The sequence below is a fragment of the Lichenostomus cassidix genome, chromosome 2, assembly GCF_008360975.1.
Source record: "Lichenostomus cassidix isolate B80296 chromosome 2, HeHo_3.0, whole genome shotgun sequence".
Lineage (NCBI taxonomy): Eukaryota > Metazoa > Chordata > Aves > Passeriformes > Meliphagidae > Lichenostomus > Lichenostomus cassidix.
This window is the reverse complement of record NC_139482.1, coordinates 54,065,858-54,087,066: the sequence shown is the minus strand read 5'-3', so window position 1 is coordinate 54,087,066 and position 21,209 is coordinate 54,065,858. Positions and strand designations below refer to the sequence as shown.

The 21,209-nt window shown below is 36.9% G+C and overlaps 1 protein-coding gene across 1 annotated transcript in view; it reads right to left on the bottom strand.

Moving 5' to 3' along the window:
- Window positions 1–1,490: 1,490 nt before the first annotated feature.
- Window positions 1,491–21,209, bottom strand: part of VPS41 (VPS41 subunit of HOPS complex) — a 112,516-nt gene continuing 92,797 nt past the window's right edge. Inside the window, exons 21-29 of the mRNA XM_085051602.1 lie at window positions 21,054–21,104; window positions 19,683–19,820; window positions 16,766–16,820; window positions 15,565–15,705; window positions 13,951–14,087; window positions 5,714–5,813; window positions 4,878–4,922; window positions 3,380–3,459; window positions 1,491–1,856 (exon numbers count right to left, since the gene is read on the bottom strand). Coding sequence (XP_084907728.1) covers window positions 1,776–1,856; window positions 3,380–3,459; window positions 4,878–4,922; window positions 5,714–5,813; window positions 13,951–14,087; window positions 15,565–15,705; window positions 16,766–16,820; window positions 19,683–19,820; window positions 21,054–21,104 — 828 coding nt within the window. The 3' untranslated portion in view covers window positions 1,491–1,775. The remainder of the gene's footprint in view (window positions 1,857–3,379; window positions 3,460–4,877; window positions 4,923–5,713; window positions 5,814–13,950; window positions 14,088–15,564; window positions 15,706–16,765; window positions 16,821–19,682; window positions 19,821–21,053; window positions 21,105–21,209) is intronic.

Here is a 21,209-nt window from a genome sequence, read left to right as displayed (position 1 = left end):
GCATGCAATAACTCGAACATCATGGTGAAACAACCCTTGAGCTCACTAGAACATTTAACTTACAGGAAACAAAGCATCTTTCCTCATCAGTGTAGTGAAGAATGCATAAACGAACAATATACCTGAAAACGTGAACTAGCTGCTGAAAATGTACTGCTGCAAAGCCAGGCATTAATTCCTATGAATGAAGCTTGATGTATGCAGACTATGCTCTGCACTACAAACCTCCTATCCTTCTCTTAATCCACCTACACCATGTTCATTAATGATTTGCAACATTTTTTATTCTTTCCTCAGGTGTCTGTATTAACACAACAGAATTTCATTACTATGTTTTTGAGAGATCTATTATTTTAAAAATTCTTTTGCCTATGTAACCATGGTGAGTAAATCCTAAAATTTCTAAACACATAAAATTTTATTCCAGTATTACACAGACCTGCACAGTGGACAACAAAAGATCAGTCTTCAGATTGCTAGACAAGCTTAGCCAATTGCCCAGAGGATTTTAAAATAATATTAAGAATATGCATAAACTAGAAATCCAACTTTCCACAGTATAAATTATTTTAAGATGTATTTATATGGGAATAAGGTACAAAAGAACTTAGAGGTATTGTATTTTCCATTTTTACAGATTGACCGCAATACCATTGTTTCAGAACTTAGTATGTTAACTTCTTTAAACAGTTCAATTTGATGGCAAAACATTGTATTTGCACTTTCAAACTCAAGTTATTAAAAAGCAGAAAAATAATTTGGGAGTTCTGAAAAATTACTTTTCTTAAGGAAAAGATGCTTATATTGATTAGTCAGCATATATTATAAATAGATTACAGTACTGTGAAGACATTGTGAAAGATCATTTCTTTTGGATCTACAACACAAACACAGCTGAAATGAAAAATATGGTTTTGCTAACATCCACTTGATCTATTTAATTTAGCTGTTAAACTGCTCAGGCCAAAAGAAACTTCTAGAGATCCTATGTTTGAAAGGTCAGATATGCTTTTTTCCCTTGCACTTGAATGAAATCATACACTTCAACCACAGATAAAATAAGCATAAGGACCTACTGCTGACATTTAAAAATAAAGTTTCTGGATGAGTTGAACATGAGAAAAGCTCACTTTAAACGATTGCATTGTGACAATGAATTGAGAAATTAACCAGTTTCTATGAACTATGCATGTGTAACCAAGGCAAATTTCCAGTGTATGGAAGTTGCAGTTAACAAATTTGTTAACTGAAGATATGAGTTGGCATACAGGCAACTTCAAGTTCTGAAGCAATTCCACTGAAAGGAGTCAAATTTCTGTGGGTCTCAGAGTAAACAGGTCCCTAATAGACTAAATCAGGACTGAAGTAGTCTGGTGAGCTGAATTCACAGCAATACATTTTTCTTTACAATATCCAACCATAAACCTGATGTGGATCCAAACTGCAAAGCAAATTAATGGATAGCAAACACAAAACTCTAAACTGTGGGGTTTTTTTTGCTTCCCATTTTATTTTATTTTTCTGTTCCAGAATGAAGTAACAAGCTGAGCAAAGGAACCATGACATATAAAATGCATAACAAAGACTTACTAGAGAAAGATTTTCACATTTTCTCTTTCCCCAAAATATTCAATAAACTGGATAAATTACATGGACCAGTTTTAAATCACAATCAGAATTATATACAGAAATGATGGCTAACAGAAAAATACAGTGGCTCTGCATGGTCCTAACAGATTTGGTGTCACTGACTGAGATGGAGAACTAAGGGACTGCTATTTCTTCATCTCTAGGATTGCACTTCCTGGCCCCCGGTGTTTGGCACTGCATATATTGCAGAACTGGACAGGAGATACCTAGAAATCAAAAAATAAAACAGGAATCTCTCAGAGCAATGTAGCCACGTCAGAATGTGTGAAGGTAAATGAAAAGTGCTAATGCCCTTCCCAATGTTACTGTTGACAGTCAGGATTTTCCCTATCAACATTGTCATGGATAGGTGAGGGAAGTCAATATAGAAAAATATGGTATGGCAGGCTGTTCTGGAGTCAGAGGCCAGTACAACTCACCACTCACTCAAGGGCATTACCACTACCTGCCAGGAGAGTAAGGTCAAACTTCCTCCACACCAAAAATGGAAAGTAGACAGGCAAAAGCATCACTGATTACCTTCATATGTAAAGATGAGAGTAAAGTCACTTGGTCGGCTCCAGTAACTACTGGATGCCTTAGTCACAGCTCTGTCTTTGGACAGTGCTTCACAGTTTTCTAACAATTAAGATCAGGGCCCAAATATTGTCATTTGATATCAAACGTGTTTATTGGTACTTCATTTTTAGCTCTGTGTGTGTTTCATGCATACATGATTTTCCTTTCAGTATGTCACCAATAACCAAGTATCAGTAATACAACTGATCACCTAAGGTCACAAAATACAATATAACAGGGGAAATTTGGCTCAGTTACAGGCAGATACCTGTGCATTCATACATACTATCTGTGAATATATGTAATATAAAATCAATGTAACATTTAAAAATCCCACCTAACCAGTCACCTGTCCCAGAAACTTGAGAATGCTACATAAATTTTACATTATTTCTCACAATAAAATTTGTGGTAAATAATAAATAAATATTTTCTAGTTGTTTGGTTTTCTTCTACAAATGATCTAATACATTAAGCTTTTCAAAACATATTTAAGTATACATGCTGTACCATATGGCTACAAACACTTTGGTTACTTACAGATGAAGTGATTCACTAAAACTATTTTTTCACTGAATGTTAATTTTCAGAGACAGATGCAGAATCAGAAAAGGTTGTTTAATTTTCTGTGTGATTTTGTTACTATTCAAATGCTTTCTTTCCTAAATTCAAACCCTGTTATATCTAGAAGTTCTTTGCTTAGTGTTAATTGAAAAAACAAACCAACCACCCCAAAAACTTATAAAGAAAAACATATTTTGACTATAAGGTTGTTTACAAAGATATTTAAATATTCATACTGAAATGACTGATTTTTGTCTTCTGGGTCAGAATCATCTAATATGGTTCACTTGAGAAAATACAAGAATTCATAAAAAAATTAGACAGGTTGTGTTGCCTGTATGTCCCAGAGCTGCATTACATATTCAGATTGTGATAAAATACTGCTCAAACAGTAGGGATTTCTTTCCACACTGGATGAACTTTAGTTACAGTGTCCTTAAACTCCCTTTCCTTAGTCACATACTACTATGTGGTATCATCACAAGTGATTACTGTAATTATATAATTCCTCATAGACCTCACAGATCTTCTCTACAGCTGACAAAAGAAAATAATGTGTCAGTTTATCCTAGGCAAAGGTGTCAAACATATTAAGCTAGTTCCTTACTGTGTTAGATACAGGTAGGCACTCTTTGTGAAACATGTGTCTGCAGTGGAACACTACCACATTGAAGGACCTGGATGCATCTGGGAAACAGAAAAGTAAACTCGTTTCAACATGGCAATGAAACAAATGATTCAGTGGCTACAGCACGATATGCCCACATTCCATTATACACAGAGAAACAGTACACACAATAACATCTCTCAAATTAATTTCTAGCTCATTCATAGAAACCATGGAGAATGATGGTTTCAGGTAACGTGTGCCAGTGATGGAGTTACAAAATTATTTTATTCCATGGCTTAAATTTTGTATACCTTTCCAGGTATACCAGGAATTTTTCATCTGAATATATGCCACATGCTAAATTTGGACAGGGAGAAGAGTAAACTACCAGCAAATAATTCAGCTGCTTTGGAAAAAAGTTAGCAGAAAAATTCTTGCACTAGTGTGAGGAGAGCCAGAACACTGAGAAGTTCTAGTGCCTGCACTGCATGCCATGATTCTGAAATTTGGCAAAAAGCTGCCTAGGTGCATGACGTGGGTTTTCATTCCCACATGAATATTTAGCCAAATTATTACCCTACATACAACATCCACATATCTAAAGAATAACTGTCTCACTCATGAGCATCACTTACATTCTACTTTGGCTCTTTTTTCCTTTGCACACCTGCCTCAAGGCACTAGCACATTCAATTCTGCCAGATTTTCCTAGTCTGTATATTGCTAATGTTGCTGCACATGATCCCAGTATAGTTGTTTTTATTTATTTATTTAAGTGAAAAATGGTAGAAACCAGATAAACTGTGCTTCTACTGAGCTACTAAGACTTAGCAAACAAATGTCCGTACATATGCTTTGTCTTATCTACTCATTTGAACATGCCATGACAGATATTCTCTTAGTCAAGTTATTTTTTACGACACCCAACAACTACATTGATATTGCTGAACTATAGTTGCTTTGCAGAATGTACATCTCTAACATCCTGAATTTCTAGTTTCAAAACTAACTTTAGAAGGTGTCTTCAAGCTAGTCTGTTTTAAGCTGTTTCAAATATGGCAGCCATGACTGAAGGCAAGACCTCTCCACCACCCCGACAAAAAGTATATTCCATAAAATTTTATAATCTGCATGTTTAGTCTAAATCATCCAACACAGGTGAACAAGACTTGGTGGCAGCAGCTTAGTTTTGTGATTCTAATAATCTTTGAGAATACATATGTTGATGGAATTAAAAGTTGCCTTGAATTTCATGTATTCAAAACAGAAAATAAGGAAGTCAAAGTTGAATAAGAAAGAATACCTGGGTTTGCTGCAACAAAAAATGTCCAGTTAGACTCTGCTCCCATGTCAGAATGCAAAAGCAAGCAATTGAAATTTATACAGTGATCACCAAGGCAGACTATACACTTTTATTAATAAAAGCAAACAGTAGTCCCTCTTAATAATAATAAAAAAATTTACAACCTCATTTTTTTTCAGAAAAGCATCCTACCTGAAGGAAGTATTGGCGAGAGACATGATTCACAGATATTCTCCTCTGGAAAAACAGAACAAAAGAAAACTTAGAACAGCTTTGTTAACAAACTCCATGTTTACTTTTTCATAAAGCAGGCATGAACATACTATTATTACAGAAATGGAGCTTGGTCTTAAAGCATTTACTTAAAATGCTTAACAGAATCTATTAAGAATTGAAGAACAATACTGAAATAGCATTTCTAATAACAGCAAGATGAGTATTTCGATCTGATGATGGTAGAACTGCAGGATTGAGGCTGCAGCACTGCAGAGACAAAAGGCAAACTGAAAAAAGGGAGCATGGAATGGGTGGCTGTTAACTCTGCAGTATTTTGGAGCAGAAGCTCTGATCCTCTGTCCTGTCAGCTTTTGCGTCTTGCTATTAACACTCAACTGGTGTGAATTACGGCACTCCTCACATGCATCATTAACACCTTGCAAATTATTTTCAACTGTTTCTGACGACCGTCTTGTACATTTTGCTTTGGTTGCAGATTCTTATCATCTGACTGTCCATGTAAGCACTAAACACCCTTTTCACCTTTACAGACAAACTGCAGGACACAATACATTACTGGCTATGCAGTGACTGATCAAGAGAAACAGCTGCCTGCTGGGTCTCGAAGTTTTTGAGACACAAGTAGCTCCTTTGCAAAGGGGAAAAGCAGCTACTATCCTATTACTACACTCTACAATTTAGGTACAATACTGAGGCTTTTGGGCAGCTTCCAAAGCAGACAGTGAGGGGGTGTATAAACCAAGCAGAAGTCTTCAAAACCTTGAAAGTCGTCATGTTTCTTGTGTACCCACCATCCACTAGAACACCCTTCATCTGAGTTCGATGCATTTTCTTCAATAAAGAAAGAGAATCTGCAACAAGTATCTTTTTGCAACCTTCCCGCAGTAAGATCTGTTGGTGCAAAGAACATAGAAGACAGTGGTTGTTGAACGGATGGGCATATCAACTATCTCGACAGGTCACCACTGTGTTTCTGCTGCCAAGTGAGTGCAAGAAATGTTTAAGACTTTCCAAGGTATTGTAAAGAAGGGAAAGGAGGAACCTTTCGTTGCCATCACCTCTACCTAAATAAAAAGCCCACAATAAAAAACCCCAAAACCCCACAAAACAAAAACAAACATCAAGAAATAAAATCCTTTACAGATATACTATTATCATAAATTATGAACATCTTTCCATGAGGTGGTGTTCACAAAATACAACAGAGAGAAATTTTTACAGTACCCCTCAGAAATGGTTTCCAAACCATTTCCAAACCATTTCAGAACTTCTACCCATATCTTTCCTGTCTTCTTCAGAAAAGATATTTGATAATCATAAAACATTTGTAAGCACAGCAATTCAAAATATATTTTGTTTGAACATACATCCTGCTGTGGCATCATTTAATAAGCAGTAATAAATGTCCATACAACTAACAAAATGTCCATAGCTCCTTCCTCTTTACTAAGTCACAGCTCCCTTTTGACTTACTTGGTATTTTTCATTAGCTTGACCTGTGATTGCCTGACACTGTTTTGAAACACAGAAGACGCAAAGGCATAAAAATTATAGAGAGCCTTATTTCACAATACTTAGTGAAGCAATAGGGAAATATGACAAACCCAAGTAAGTATTTTGGAATTTTTTCTTCCTTCTTCCAAACTGATGTTTGGAAATCTATTTTCCAGGACAACAATGCCTTTGAGAAATGCTTTCCAAAGAGACTCACAATCAACTATAAGGTGAACAACCCTACCAAAAGAGAGGTATAAAGAGGCAATGTTCATTCCTTTCTCCTGATAATTTGTATTGTAATTATTGAGCATTTGAGACATTGAGAGACATTGAGCATTCTAAAATAGTGTAATATACAGTTAATGCAAATACCTAAGAAGAAATGTAATAGCAGATTTTACAGCCAGGTGGACACTGTCCAAAACTCTACCTTTTCACACTGTGAAATAATAAGGACACACTGCCAAGAATGATATGCAGATAAGGCTGCAAATTGGAAGTACATTAAAAAAATTAATATTGAGTAAGACTTTGTGAGAGATGGGTGATATTTTGCTGAAGCCAAAAGGTTACTAAGTTAAATAATAAAAATTATTGGTTCTATGTGTTGCTGGTTTTGGTTTGGATTTGTTCTGGTGGGTTTGTTGGGTGTTGCTGTGAGCTGGGAGAGGGGCAGGGTTGAAGACTTTACTCAGAGGGAAGTGGGATGATGGGGGGGGTGTGTGAGAAAAGTAGGCGGTAGGGAGAGAATGTAAGCTCCTGAGTACCCAGCCAATGGGAAAGGGGACAGGGACCATCCTGGCCAGGACAGGGTATAAAATGCAGTCATTTTGTTGAAGGGTGCATGTGTGCTCGGCTCTCAGGGAGGGAGACACGCACCTGACTCAGCTGACTCATAACTAATGAACAGTTTGCTTTTACTTCGCTGACTTTGTCCTCATCAAAATTGTATCAAAAAGGTTAGTTCATTTCTAACAACTTTAAGCATTTCTAATTGGGCCTATCAATGGGTGAATGACACTTTCCAGTATTAAAGGCATTGAACTGTAAAACATTTCAGAGCTCCAGCAACAGAATGCAGCTCTACAAGACAAACACTTTGAAAATTAGTAATTTTTATCTATTGATAATCTCAGGAACTATCTGGCTATGTCTTTCCACTGCCAACTTTATCCAAAGGCAACAAAGAACGTAAAATTTTGTTCTAAATAAAAAAAAAAATGTCGCTAGGTTCGAAAAAAAATAGAAACTTTTCACAAGGACAACTGAATGAGACTGTTTCAGAAAGAGTGCTTACCTGATTCAAACTACTCTCAGTCAACAAATTATATTCCAAAGATAAGTACATAACTTGGAGGGAATGATGTTTTGGCTATATACTAGAGTTTTTGCTAAGTGCACTCAGCATAGGCATAGGAAACCCCCACCATGTTTAAGTGAAAGGAGCAAAACAATCATAGAATCATAGAATATCCTGAGTTGGAAGGGACCCTCAGGATTCATCAAGTCCAACTCCTGGCCCTGTACAGGATAGCACCAAGAATCACACCATATGCCTGTGAACATTGTCCAAATGTTTCTTGAACTCTGAGAACCTTGGTGCTATGACCATGTTAAATGAAAGGAGAAGAACAAAGATACAGTGGGAAGACGGAAGTGTGTCTTAGTATTTTCTAACTAAAATACAGTGTGCCATTAGGAAAAATTCATTAAAAAGAAAGAAAAATGAAGAAGGAAACAATAGACATCACTAGACCTCTGGAAAGCCTCAATACTGTTTGATGCCTTAAAACACAGGAGTAAAAGAAATACCTGATAAAACATATCTTATAAGAAATATGCAGTATCTTTCTTCCATTATTTAAACAACACTAAAATTTTTCCATACCACATTTAATGACTGTCAGAACTTATTTTCCTAGAAATGGAATACAGCAGTCAGTTATTATTATATAAAAGGAAAAAATCACAACGAAGAATATAAAGTGTCAAGTTGCAAGGTAATAAATCTCAACACTTCTGCAGAAATAGATTTGAAGACCTCAAAGGTGAATAATTTAAGAGTTACAGAAAGCAAAGCAGGAGAGGGTATTTGGCATCGAGAGAGGGAACCTCATTAGAAGGGGGAGAGGTATGTAACTGTGCACCTTAAGATTATGTTGAACTAGTTAAACTGACATTGCGTATAAATCTGTGATGAAATCACTTTCCAAGAAGAAACAGAACAGAGGATGAAACTTAATTTTTTTATCCTTTAAAAGCATGTAATTGTGAGCACAATCATCATGATGCTGTGAGGACAGCATCATGCACCTACAGAAAGAAGTTTTGTGCATAAATAATGCCTTTCATGAAAGTAATGAAAACTGCTGAAACCAAAACATTTATTGCAAAAATTAGTTCATTTTCTGGCTATATTAGGGAAGATACTAGGCATAAAACTTTGTATTTAATCAAAACAGTCTTAATTTACAAATACCTAACAGCATATTTCAAGAAAAGCTCTGCACTGTGCAGTTAATTTGAAAGGGTATACTCAAAGCTCTGGGCATAAATTCAGGCCTTGATTCAGCTTAACTCTCAAACGAGTCCAAGTTTCTCAAGGCCAGTTAACCGAATTCTTTCAAACAGCATCACTACCACAATTAAAAGCACATTATTTTTAGTCTTTACAGCCAAGAGGCATATGTTCCCCTGTGCAAGCTGCCACCTGCCCTCTAGTGCCTCCAAGGTGTCTGAACAGCATTTCAGCTATGTTCAGGAGCATAACCTAACAACTATTCCAAGTGCTGTTTCAAGCAACATTCATCAGATTATTATCAGATAATCACTGATTACCATAAACTCTATTATGAATGGATAGATGTGGATTTTGTAGACGGATCAATGTCTGTTACCCATCAGTAACTGCAGGTTCAAAGTGCAAACTAGTAAGTCAATGTTTGAATAAAATGGCTAATCCACAAAATCTCTAAGTACTACATCTAAACAAATTACTTTTTTATTTTAAAGCTAGGGGAAAATGAGTCTTAGAATACCAACCTCTTTCAAAGATTTATTCTCACAAATAACATAGAAAGGGTGAAAAATTAAGCATTTCTTTCTAAAACAAGGGAGATATTTAGACCTCTTCCAATACCACAAGCATTTCCTACATTTCATTCAGGTACAGACCAAATTGAAAAGACACCTATTTTATACATTTGGAAAGCATAACAGGCTTATAATTAACTCACAAGTCTACAAATAAAGGGATTTTACTACCAGCCTTCTCTGGGAGATGTGTGATACAATGCTTTAGAAACCTGGAGAATGGTGATTTATTTGCAATTAAATAAAAAAAGCACTAGGAATGTGTCATTTCTAATAAGTGAGCAGGTTTCTTTTTAAACCAACATGTCTGATTTACCTATCAATTTATGGCTGCAACGAGTTAGATTTCAGAAGCAATAAAAAAGCTTCAGATTATACTTTATTTGATAAAAACTCCTGTTAAAATTCAGAGAACTATAACTTTGACATTGTCTTTGTCTTCATAACTTTTTTTTGGTGAATATTACTGTGTATAAAAACTAAAATCAGTATTATTTCAGCAGTAAATAAACTTTCATCTGCAATCAGTGTCACTTGGTTCAGTACCATGGTTTTAATACGTTAACTCAAATGATGAGAAAGAGAAAACACCAAAATAAATTATCCTCAGGGGTGAAAAACTCCCAAAAATCACTTCAAGTTTTAATCCCAATTCAGAAAACCACTTAAATGAACACTCAAATATTTCCCTGCTTAGGGGAATAGTTAGGAGTGTGCTCAGTTTTAAGTTCATGGCAGAGTTGCATTTCCTGAAGTTGGAAAATAAAAATGGGTATTCTGGAAGGCAGGTTAATAGATTCCTACTTGTAAAGCAGAGCTGTAATGTCAGAGCAAAAAGCTACTTGAGATAGTAGCCTAAGAAAAAAGTCTCACATGATCTATGTTTTATTTTTGCCCAAAAGAGTATCTAATTCTGCCTCAGTGCTATGCTTGGTTGGTTGGTAGTGATCAGACTTCAAAGGTTAACAACAGAGCTGAGGTGAACTTAGAGTAGCATACAGAAAAGAAATGAACAGTTTCAGCAGTTCATTTAGTAAGTGACAATTTGTTAAAAATTATTCAGGGAAGAGCCCATATTAAAAAAAAAAACTACAACAAAATTTGTTGCATTAGTAGACTTTCTTGCTGGATTCTCTTGAGTCACACATGCTTTGGCAGCCACTCAGCTTGATTTACTTGGTTTTGCTGGGATGGAAAGGACTGTTTTCAAAAAGACAAAGTCTGTCAAAGGCACTGCTTTTAACTCCTACCCATATTTCAAATCACACCTAAGTAAAGTTTACTGGTATAGAAATTCAGGAGAATAATAGGAAATTTGCATTTACATAGGCAAAAGCAATCTTACCAGGCCTTGCAAAAGCAGCACACAATTAAACAATATAATGGCACAGCCATAACATATTTTGGGAAGACAATATTATGAAAACACCAGCACAGTGACTTGCAAGTTAAGCAGCAGGTTCTCTTTTCACTTGCACTCCTCCTTCGTGGATCTTTGCAAAAGATTATTTTTACCTTTGAAAATGAGAACAGTAAAACTTACACACATACAGAGCTTGAGATCCAGAGAGTGGAAGTTATAGAAAATCCTAGCCAATGAAATTTGCATTTCTGAATGTGTTCAAAATGTCTGGTATGTTTCATGCCACATCAGGAGGTTTCTACCAAAAGTAAGAGTTGTGCCAGACCAGAATAAAGGCCATGTGTTGGGGAAGATGAAATAGGAAAGCCTTATAGATATGATTACCTTGCAAGACATGTTGAGGATATGGAAAATATGAGTGAGATGGAAATGCAGACAAGGTTCGACTTGTAGAGTAACTACAGAACAATGGTATAGCCACGGAAGGTAATCCCCCCTCTTGATAGAACAATGCCCTCTGCCCAGGCAGGTCCAAAGGTCAGAGCAGACCCTACCTGCCTGGTAGAAATCCCAAAAAGGCAGTTTTTTAAGGTTTGAAACATGACCCTGTATGGTAATGTGATGATTCTTATAGGTTGTATGTAAATGCTTTAGAGTTTGTAGCTTGTCTTAGATTGGTTAAAGGGAATTAGAATATTCAACAGAGAAGATGATTTATTGCATTGTAAATAGCAAATTGCTCTCTTTTACTCTCTTTTTCTCTCTCTCTCTCTCCCTTTCTGCTAGCCTGTTTGGAGCCGCACTGGGCGGCTCAACAGGCCTCTCACCCCCACTCTATTTCGCAATAAACCCTCACGTTCTAAAACTCATCTTTAGAGATCTCTTGTCCCTATTTTATCCCCATAACTAAACCCCACGGAGTCTGTTCTTACAGCCATGGACTTCTCTGCACGAGCCTGCACAACATGTGCAGAGGCACCACACAAACACATCAAAGCCTAGCTTTAAAACAGCTAAGGAGGCAGCAGTAACAGTTCTGCTAGGGCAGAACTGCCCTCAGCGAGGAGAGGCTGCTTAGACATTCACCTGAAGTCCCAGCCATGTCCTGATGCACATGCTGAATGCAGAAACACTCCCTCTATAGAATCTGAGCTTGCCAATTGGCTAGTTCAGTGAGTGTGCAAGAACAGCAATAACATCTCTAAATTTCAGTGTAGACACATCATCTATTCATAAACAGTGCACTTTACACTTTACATTGCCAGTAATACTTAAGGAACAGATGTATTTTAACTGTAATTTATCTTTCTCTATTGAAATATTACCTTTTTTAGGCTATACTTTTTTCTACTGTACAAGAAAGCCAAGCACAAATTACATTAAGCTTCCCTAATTTCTATCCCTATGAATCTAAATTTTAGCTCTAGAGCTTTCCAACTCTACTTCAAAATCAATTAATATGAAATCCATGAATCATTTCAATGCTAACACCAAATCATTCTAGATATCATTCTCAAGGTTAAATACATCCTTTTAATCCAGAAGTAATTCTGTTAAAAGGTATTTGAAGAAAAAAATTATATTCATCCCCAAAATATGACTAAATGATGTCATCAGCTTTGTCTGAAGCCACACAATATACTGTGTATGCGTGTAAAGCTGAAGCTATGCTTACAGCACATTCTCAGTCTGCCTGCAGACTCAACAAAAATGACACTTTGATTTCCTAAGAATGCAGAAACAAGAGGATCAATGGTGGCACAGCAAGATTAACATGCAACTGTTGAAATACGGCATGGTATTTAGCTAGTATCATTTTGGAAGGATTCCAGCACCTAATGAAGTCAAAACCTGGAAGAAATGTTACAACATGAATTACATGCAAACATGTATTCATTTATCTGGGGAGGTTCCTTGCATAAAATGCACCTTTGAAATAGCCTAAGTCATAATCTGAAGTTCATATGAAAATAAAATAATGGAAGATACTCAGAAAGGCTTAAACCCTGCCCTGAAGGGACATACAGGCTTTATTTGGCCTGGTAAGACATCAACTGTGACCTTACTGTAACCATAAAGCCCATCTATTTGCTCAAGATGCTAAAAGACTAATAGCAGTTGGGGAACAAATGTATGAGGCTCAAAAAGTTGGAGTTTCAGCTGCCTACTAAGCTACGTTTTCTTGGACTCTGCATAGTCACACTGAAGGCACTGGAACTGCTCTGTATCTTTCTTTCAGTAGAGTGATGCAGAACAGCATGACAGAGAATTCAAGTTTGGGACTCCTTTTCTAGCAGAGAGATTTAAAATATGCTATGCAACATGGTCTGTTCAGTACTTTCAGGGAGCACTGAAGGATATGCTTCTTGTGAGTTCTTATAAACACACCACAGTACCAACCATATAAGGAACTGTGAATATCCATATAATTATGCTGAGATAAGAACTCCCAAAATCCAATGAACACTCCTTCATTGTTTAAATGCATAAACATCAACACATGCACAGAATATTCTGAGTTGGAAGGAGCATTGAGTCCAACTTGTAAGTGAATGATCCATAATACAGGGATCAAACCAACAACCTTGGCATTATTAGCATCATGCTCTAACAGTCCGACTGGTTCTGCACAATTGACATAAATTTGATTTTAAAAGTTCATCTTCCTTCAATTAGTATGACACTTAGCATATGGATCTAACACCTGGTGAATGTTTCAGTGAGGGCATGTTGCATTCTGCCTCCTCATATGTGAAACTGAATGAAAAGTACTGGTCACGAAACTTTCCAGTATTGGACAGTTGGGCCGTGTAAAATAGGCTGGATCACCCAAGACACTTTCAGTTCTACTTACCCACCAGGTTTATGACAGGATGAGAGACATTTAGAAGGGCTAGAAGCCATCAAGAGATCTTGACAAATTTCCACTATTTCTGTCATAGTTTTGTACTGACCCGCAGTGTCCATGACTGATGACTGAACAAATCATGACAGCAATTTATCATGCTGTTCAGTAACAAAGGGGTTTTGCTGTTTCTCTGAAAATCAGTATCCCATGAAGAATGCAACATCTACCTGCAAGTTGTAGTCCTGAAGAATTTTCACTAGTGAATCTCTCAAATTAGGAATCTCCATCCCTTCCTTAATGCGGTGGATCAAAAGAATAGGATCAACATGGGTTCCAATATTGTTCAACAAACCAGTAATAAAAGCTGTGAAAACCAAGAGGCAAAGAATTTAAGACAAACAATACCTGATTAAAGGATACTATGGTGACCAGCTACAGGCTTTGGCTTATTCTTTGACTGTTCTCATTAAGAACATTAAGTCATTAAGAACATTAAGAGAACATTAAGTCTCTTTTACAATCTTTGTTTGTTTCTTGCAGCTGTATTTACCTGAATACAAACCTTTGGGGAAGTGAGGAAGATACAGTTTGGCAATTTACAGAACTTCCAGTGTATTCAGAAAAGTGGTAACTGAGTCTCCAGCATGAATTCACAAGTAAATAATGCGTTTTGATTCAATAAAAAGAGCACTCAAGCAAATAGAGTGAGAAAATTAACTACATTACATGGTAATTCCATTCCCAGTTCCAGAGTTTAAAAACAAATTTTCAAGCACCTAACCTAATCTCAGTGTGTTTCTAAACATTGGTGAGAGTGACACAATAGAAGCCTTTTGCTTTTTGAAGAGCATCTGGCTAAAAATCCCACTAGAATGATGACTCAAGGCTGTGTTTTTCTTCAACCTCTGCAACTGATGAATATCACTACTTACTCTGCATATAGGCAGAAACTGTAACATATAGGAACTGAGAGAATTCTACCTGCTTTGAATCCCTTTTGCTCTGAAGATGTCACTGATTGCAGCATCACTTTTAGTGATGGACTGCATTCAAGTATGGGTAATTTGAGAATGCCATTCTTCTAAAGGAGTATCAGATTCTGGTCACTACTTTCCGTCAAAATTAGCAGCCAAGGGATGAAGAGATATGTATTCTGACACTAATTCTACAAGACTTTCAATCCCCCAGAAAAGACGTCCCAAGAGAGACTTTAAAGTCTTGATTTAAAGCCCCAGAAAAAGTTGCAAAAACTAATGGAGTAGAGAGTTAAAAAAAAAATCTCCATTTTCTTAGTCCTTTGAACTTCTTTGAATCTGCCTCCTTGACAACACTGATGTTGCTTATGTTTCTCATTCCATCTCAACTTTTAACTTAGAGTAGTTATTCATACAATGGATGGCAGGCAAAATGCACTCATTATTACCAATCTTATCTTTTTAATACAGAAACAAAATAAATTAGTTATTTTACTGAGGGGAAGAAATGTGTAGGCTCTTCACTGTCATCAAACCTGCAGAATGTGTTTTGAGGCTGTCTAAAAACAAAGCCCCATTCTGCTAAACTAAAAGCACTACTCTTCCCTTGATTTGTCATTAAGGACACATAACTATGCAGAGCTTATTCAGGTGTTAAGGCTCGAAGTATTCATTCTGTAGCATACCCTCACGCTGCCTCACTGCAAGTTTTTATGCACCCTAGGACAGCTACATTGTGCTTCACAAACCAGAACACCTCCCTGATCATACATAAACACCTTCTCTAACACACATGTGAGTAATTCAATCCTTTAATTGCAATAGCATTCCACACATGCAATGCTTCCCAGAAACTATCTCACTTACGGGGTTTGTCAATAGAATATAAAATGAGGTCTTCCCAAAGCTCTCCATCGTCTTGTTCCTTGGCAAATTCAATAGCTTTATCTACATCTTGCAATTCTTCCATTATCATCTTCAAGGCACTGCGGCTATTTCCCATTCTGCCTGGAACGAAAAAAAGTAAAGAGATTCTAAATGCTAATTGCTTATCAGTATTCAGTGCTTTAAGAAGCTTTTTCAGTAAGAATTTTTTAAGTGTGAGGTTGACTCGAACTAATTTAACTAAGACCAAATCTAGTCTATTCAGATGTAGGAATGCAAATCAGTATAAACTGACTAAGTGCTTGGAGCAGTTTGCTGGACTGGGACCCAGAGGCTTTCTCAAGGGTGTGTTGGGTCATATTTGGGGTTCTGAACTGCAGCAACATCTAATGAGGGTGAGTGTGTGAACGCATATGGATATAAACTGTAACAAATACCAGCTCTAAGGGCCCACATGGACACTCTTAATTTGCAGTAAGTATAGCACAGCTTACACCATGAAAAATAAGAGGAAACAGGAATAAGTAGCAGAAATTATGAACTATTCTTTAAATAGATTCATGAGTAAATCCTACTCTCCATTGAAATGGTCCAAAAATTATTCCTGTTACTAAACCAGACATTGTTTAAAAAAATGCTTACTATTCTGCTCATGACTAATACATAAACATACATGTAAGTCTTCCAATGCCTCTCATTCAGAGGTAGAATTCTTGGCCAGGCGAAGGAATTAATTTACAATTAATTTTATGGAAAAGACAGAAAGCAATATAAGCAAATCTTCCACCTCAGCAAAAGATAATACTAAGCTTCTGAGTTGTATTCAGAATAAAATGTTTAATTTCTTCTCTCTCTTCAAACCTGACAGTATTACTCTTCTCTTGGAGATTGTAACAAAAATACCTCCCTGCCAAAGTTGCTCTTCATAGCCTCCCAATACTTCCAGAACCCCAGAAAAACACCAGTAAGAAACACAGTAATAAAATATCTGGAGTTAAGACATCATATGCATCATCCAGTGCTTTGTTTTATTTTCTAAATCATGGTATTTGGTTGTACTGACTGCATACCAATTTTGTCTCTGTGAAAGCATGTTAAATGATATTAGACAATACATTTTCACAGCATAAACTTTTTTAGAAGATTAGAAGTGTTGTAATTTATCACACCAAGTGTTACTTACTCAGAAGATAAACTGTCTCTTCTACAAAATTCCTCTGCTGGCAGATCTCAAGAGCCTCCAATTTAAGGGAAGATAGGAGAAAAGAGAATACAGGAAACAATGTAACATGAAATTTTATTGATCACAAATGCTGCAAGAGGCTTAAAGGTATTTTTTCATGAGGTTATATTACTCATTTTAACAGGAATACAGCTTCCTTAATAGGCACTGTCAGATCCTCTGGCATTAATTAAGAAGAGAAACTTGATTTGCTTTTTGCTTTTAAAAATTTTTCTCTGAGACTGGATAAATCTGGTGAGAGGACAGCTATTTCAGTCTGGACTATGTCAATCTCTCAATCTTCTGCTGGCAACTTCTTTATTCTGCCTCCAAAAGTTGGTTAATACAAAACATTAAGGTTATGTGCTGTTGAGATTTGCTTCCTGAGGGTGGACTTGTGAGGTCTCTAGTGATGGAAGTCTGCTTGACATTCATTAATTACACAAGGCCGAAGATCTCCTCACGGTAACCAGAATGGTTTCAGTATATAGGGTGCCCTCCAAATTTTGTACCAAGAAGACAATGCAAAAATAAAAAATATGATAGAATATGGAGGAAGCATTTCTTGTAAATTCGGTTTAAAGACCTGAGGGAAAAGTATCATCAGCAGCTACAGAACCTGTGTGTAGTTAGAAACCGGCACAATTATCAAAACTACCAAACTGATTATCAACAACTTTGTAGTAACAGGAAATTGACAGAGCTGGTATGACATAAACCATGCCATGTCTGTTTCCAGTTTGGAAACAGAAAGCAAACTCAAGATTCATAGCATTCCTGTAATGAAAACTGTTCACCAATAAAGAATTTCACACTTGGAATTCAAGACTTGAAATATATAAAGTACAGCTACAACTAAAGATGTAGGTAGGAATTAACTTTTCCTTTCAATTCTCTGGATTTCAGATGGGTTACTATGAAGATTAGAGATATGGACAACAAATTTTGGGATAGGGTTAAGTGAATTACCAACCAGATACTTCAGGTGAATGAAGGTATGAATAATACTAATAAGTAACTACACTGCTGACAGCCTTTTTTTTCCTTCTCCACTTAGAAGGTAAACTACAAAGCACCAGGTATTCAGTAGTTATAGATGCTGCCCGTTTCCTGACTGTCATACTCCCTCTAGAGGAAAACAGGGTACATTGCTACTTCTCTTTCAGCTCATTTTTAAAATGTTTGCTAAACTGCACTTGAATAAAAGTGGCTTACTTCTAGAGAACACAATTTATTTCTTCTTGATGAGTTTGTAATTTCATTAGAACAATAACAAGAGTGAATTTTTTCAACGAGAAATTGTTTTTTGCAATTTATACACTGTGCTGGAACTTGGAACTGAAAATATTGGTAAATGGGAAATTCTTAGTCCCCTTCTCATTTTCTTAGAACAATGACCAGTATGTCACAAGAAGTGTTGCTATATGACATGTGTGGTAAAAAGTATAATTACAGAATTAGTAGTAGTATCTTTTCCTCTCTTCCTTAGCTTCTTACTGAAAGATGTTAACATTTTAACATTTTAACATTAAGGTTAGAATGACATATTTCTAACATCCTTCTCTCTGACTTGGGTGATTACTGCACCACACGTTCCAGAAGCTGATGGGTCTCTGACCTATTCTTGCTCATAGCCTGTAACTTCAGCAAAGCAGTGCCAGCAATAAGCATCAGTTTCACACAGCACTTTTCTGCACCACCCATCACTGAAGATAGGAGGCTCGATGTGCAATAACTAAAACTAATTTGCCTCAAAATTAGAAAAAAAAATGCAGGTAGGATTTTATACATAAAACCGTGATCACGTGAATAATACATAAGGCAGAAACTAAGAATTACAAAGTTAAAAACAGGTAAGCCAATATTGTGGACAAAAGTTCCTGGCTGGAAACCTCTCAGGCTCATTGCCAAAAAAAAGATCACTCAGTAAATGTAGTTTCAGGTGATAATGACAACAAGTACCAAGTCTCCAGTCCTAAGAAAGTATTTTCCAGTTGACAAAAGCATGCAAAACAAGAGAGGTACCAGGAACAGTAGTGGTTTTCTTTGGAATGTTAACGATGTAAACTGCAGTATTCAATATTACACTTAAAAACTTAAAAACTACTCCACTGTGTCATCATTATAGCTGCATAGGGATAGGCATCCTTTCACAAGGTCTGCTCTGCTCAGCCATTAACATTAACAAATACAAATAATAAAATACTGACCCATCTAAATCAGAAAACTTAGAATATTCATTAGTTTCACATTAATTTAAGCAGGGGAAACAACTCAAGATTTGCTTTACCTTTATGCATTTTGTAATTTGACAAGAAAGAGCCAGGAAGGGAAAAAAAAAATTAGAAGGTGGAAACCTGGTACTCTGTAAAACCTCAAGTGTATTAGCCAAAGTACAAAGACAAAATACTTTTAGCCTTGTTAGTTCAGTGACTGTTATACTGTGTATATAATTCAAGAGAAACTTATGGCCTTAGAATATAAAGACAGAAAAACTACAGTTACAGCAACTAATTTTTCAAGACCTAACACTGACAGCTCCTAGATTTGGCAAAATGATTGTCAATTTCTTGCAACCATAATCTACTGTTCAGTCAGGCTAAGCACTGATGAGTAGCTAACGCTGTAGATTCACACCAAGTGTGAATTCAGAACTTCTGCATTAAAAATACCCATCATTACCTGCCCTGTGAGCTGAGAGAGGAAAGTCTCAGCTCTCATCACCTCTGCAAACCAAACTGCAGGTGATGGTCACAAACTCAAAGGATCCCTCCCTTTGGCAGTAGAGGGCAGTACCGGACATAGACATTCACAAGACTACAAGCTACAGACCAGATGTAAAAATCAAGGACCCATGCTCGGATTTTTTGGGGCTTACCTTCTCCAGCGGGCAATGTGTGCTGTCTCTAAGAAATGGTAGTAAGTTTGGTCGATCGTATTCAGCATAAAGGCTGATCTGTTTCTCATGATATCGTTGGCCTTTATGGTGGTCTCTTTTGAAAAGCTTGTGCAAATACTAGGAATAAAAAAGAAACCCCAGAATTCAAATCCACTTATCCAATATTGTTAATGAAATAATAGAAATTCCTGAGCTGGAGTGGATCCATATGGATAATCAAATTCCAACTCCTGGCCCTGTACAGGACAGCCCCTGGAATCACACCATGTCCCTGAGAGCATTTTACAAATGCTTCTTGAACTCAGATAGGCTTGATGCTGTGACCACTTCCCCAGAGTGAGAGCCTGTTCCAGTGCCCAGCCATGCTACTGGGCAAAGCTTTTCCTCATATCTAACCTAAACCTCTCCTGACACAGCTTCATGCTGTTCCCTTGGGTCCTGTCATTGGTCACCAGAGAAGAGATCAGTGACACTTCCCTGGTGAGGAAAGTATAAACAGCTGTGAGGACTCCCCTCAGTCTCCTCCAGGCTGAACAAACCAAGCAACTTCAGCTGCTCTTTGTATGGCATCCCCTCTAGACCATTCCCCATCTTTGTTGTCCTCTGTATGCATCCTTTCCATAAACTGACAGTCTGTCAGTTGCCTTTGCAAAGCCCTTGGGCTGTGAACTGCATACTTCATAGACCTGCTTCCCATAATCAAATCACTAGCCCCTAAATCATCTCTCCACCAGATGAATACCTAAGCTCCATCTGTAACCAGCAGCAAGATAAACTTCCCTCCCTAATACAGACCAAGCCCACAGTTACACATTGTGTACTCCATTGACAGCATGTTCAAACCAAGGAGGAGCTTTTGCAATAGCAGTGTGGAGCCACAGCCTTACAGTGATACTGTCATTCTGTAAAAACAAGAACAATCCAACAGTGTATGGAAGTTATGGCTCCAGAAAGACAAGCAATTCTCTTTCTCTATGGATCAGCAAAACACATGTCAGAGCTGCACCCACCAACCAGCCCCATTTTTGTGTATGGAAAAAGAAGGAATGAAAGAAAGAAGTAATTGATCAGAAAAGATGAGTGCCTACAATGCTGTAAGGAGGACCTCACAGTAAGCAAAAGCATGCAGTATGTTATCATATTCTCACAGGTACACATTTTAAAATCATTCAACTACTGTAAAAATGCTATGGCCACGTTAAAGAGTAAATTGGCAGACGTAGCCACTTTGGCTCTGACAATTTGTGACATTTCAATGTCAGGTGCACTTTGACAAGATAAACACACCTGTAAAAGATATGTCCAGTTATTCATCTTAACTTGAAATCAACAGAATACAGGAGTACTTACCACATGCTGTAACTCAGGCCTGTTTTCTAATTCTTCAACAACTCTGTCAATCTGAAAGAAAACAAACCTGTGATAAACATCACATTTACAAGACTGAAAGAAGGACAGGTAATACTAGCTAGCATTGGACTGCCATGCCATGAACTTGTTATACTC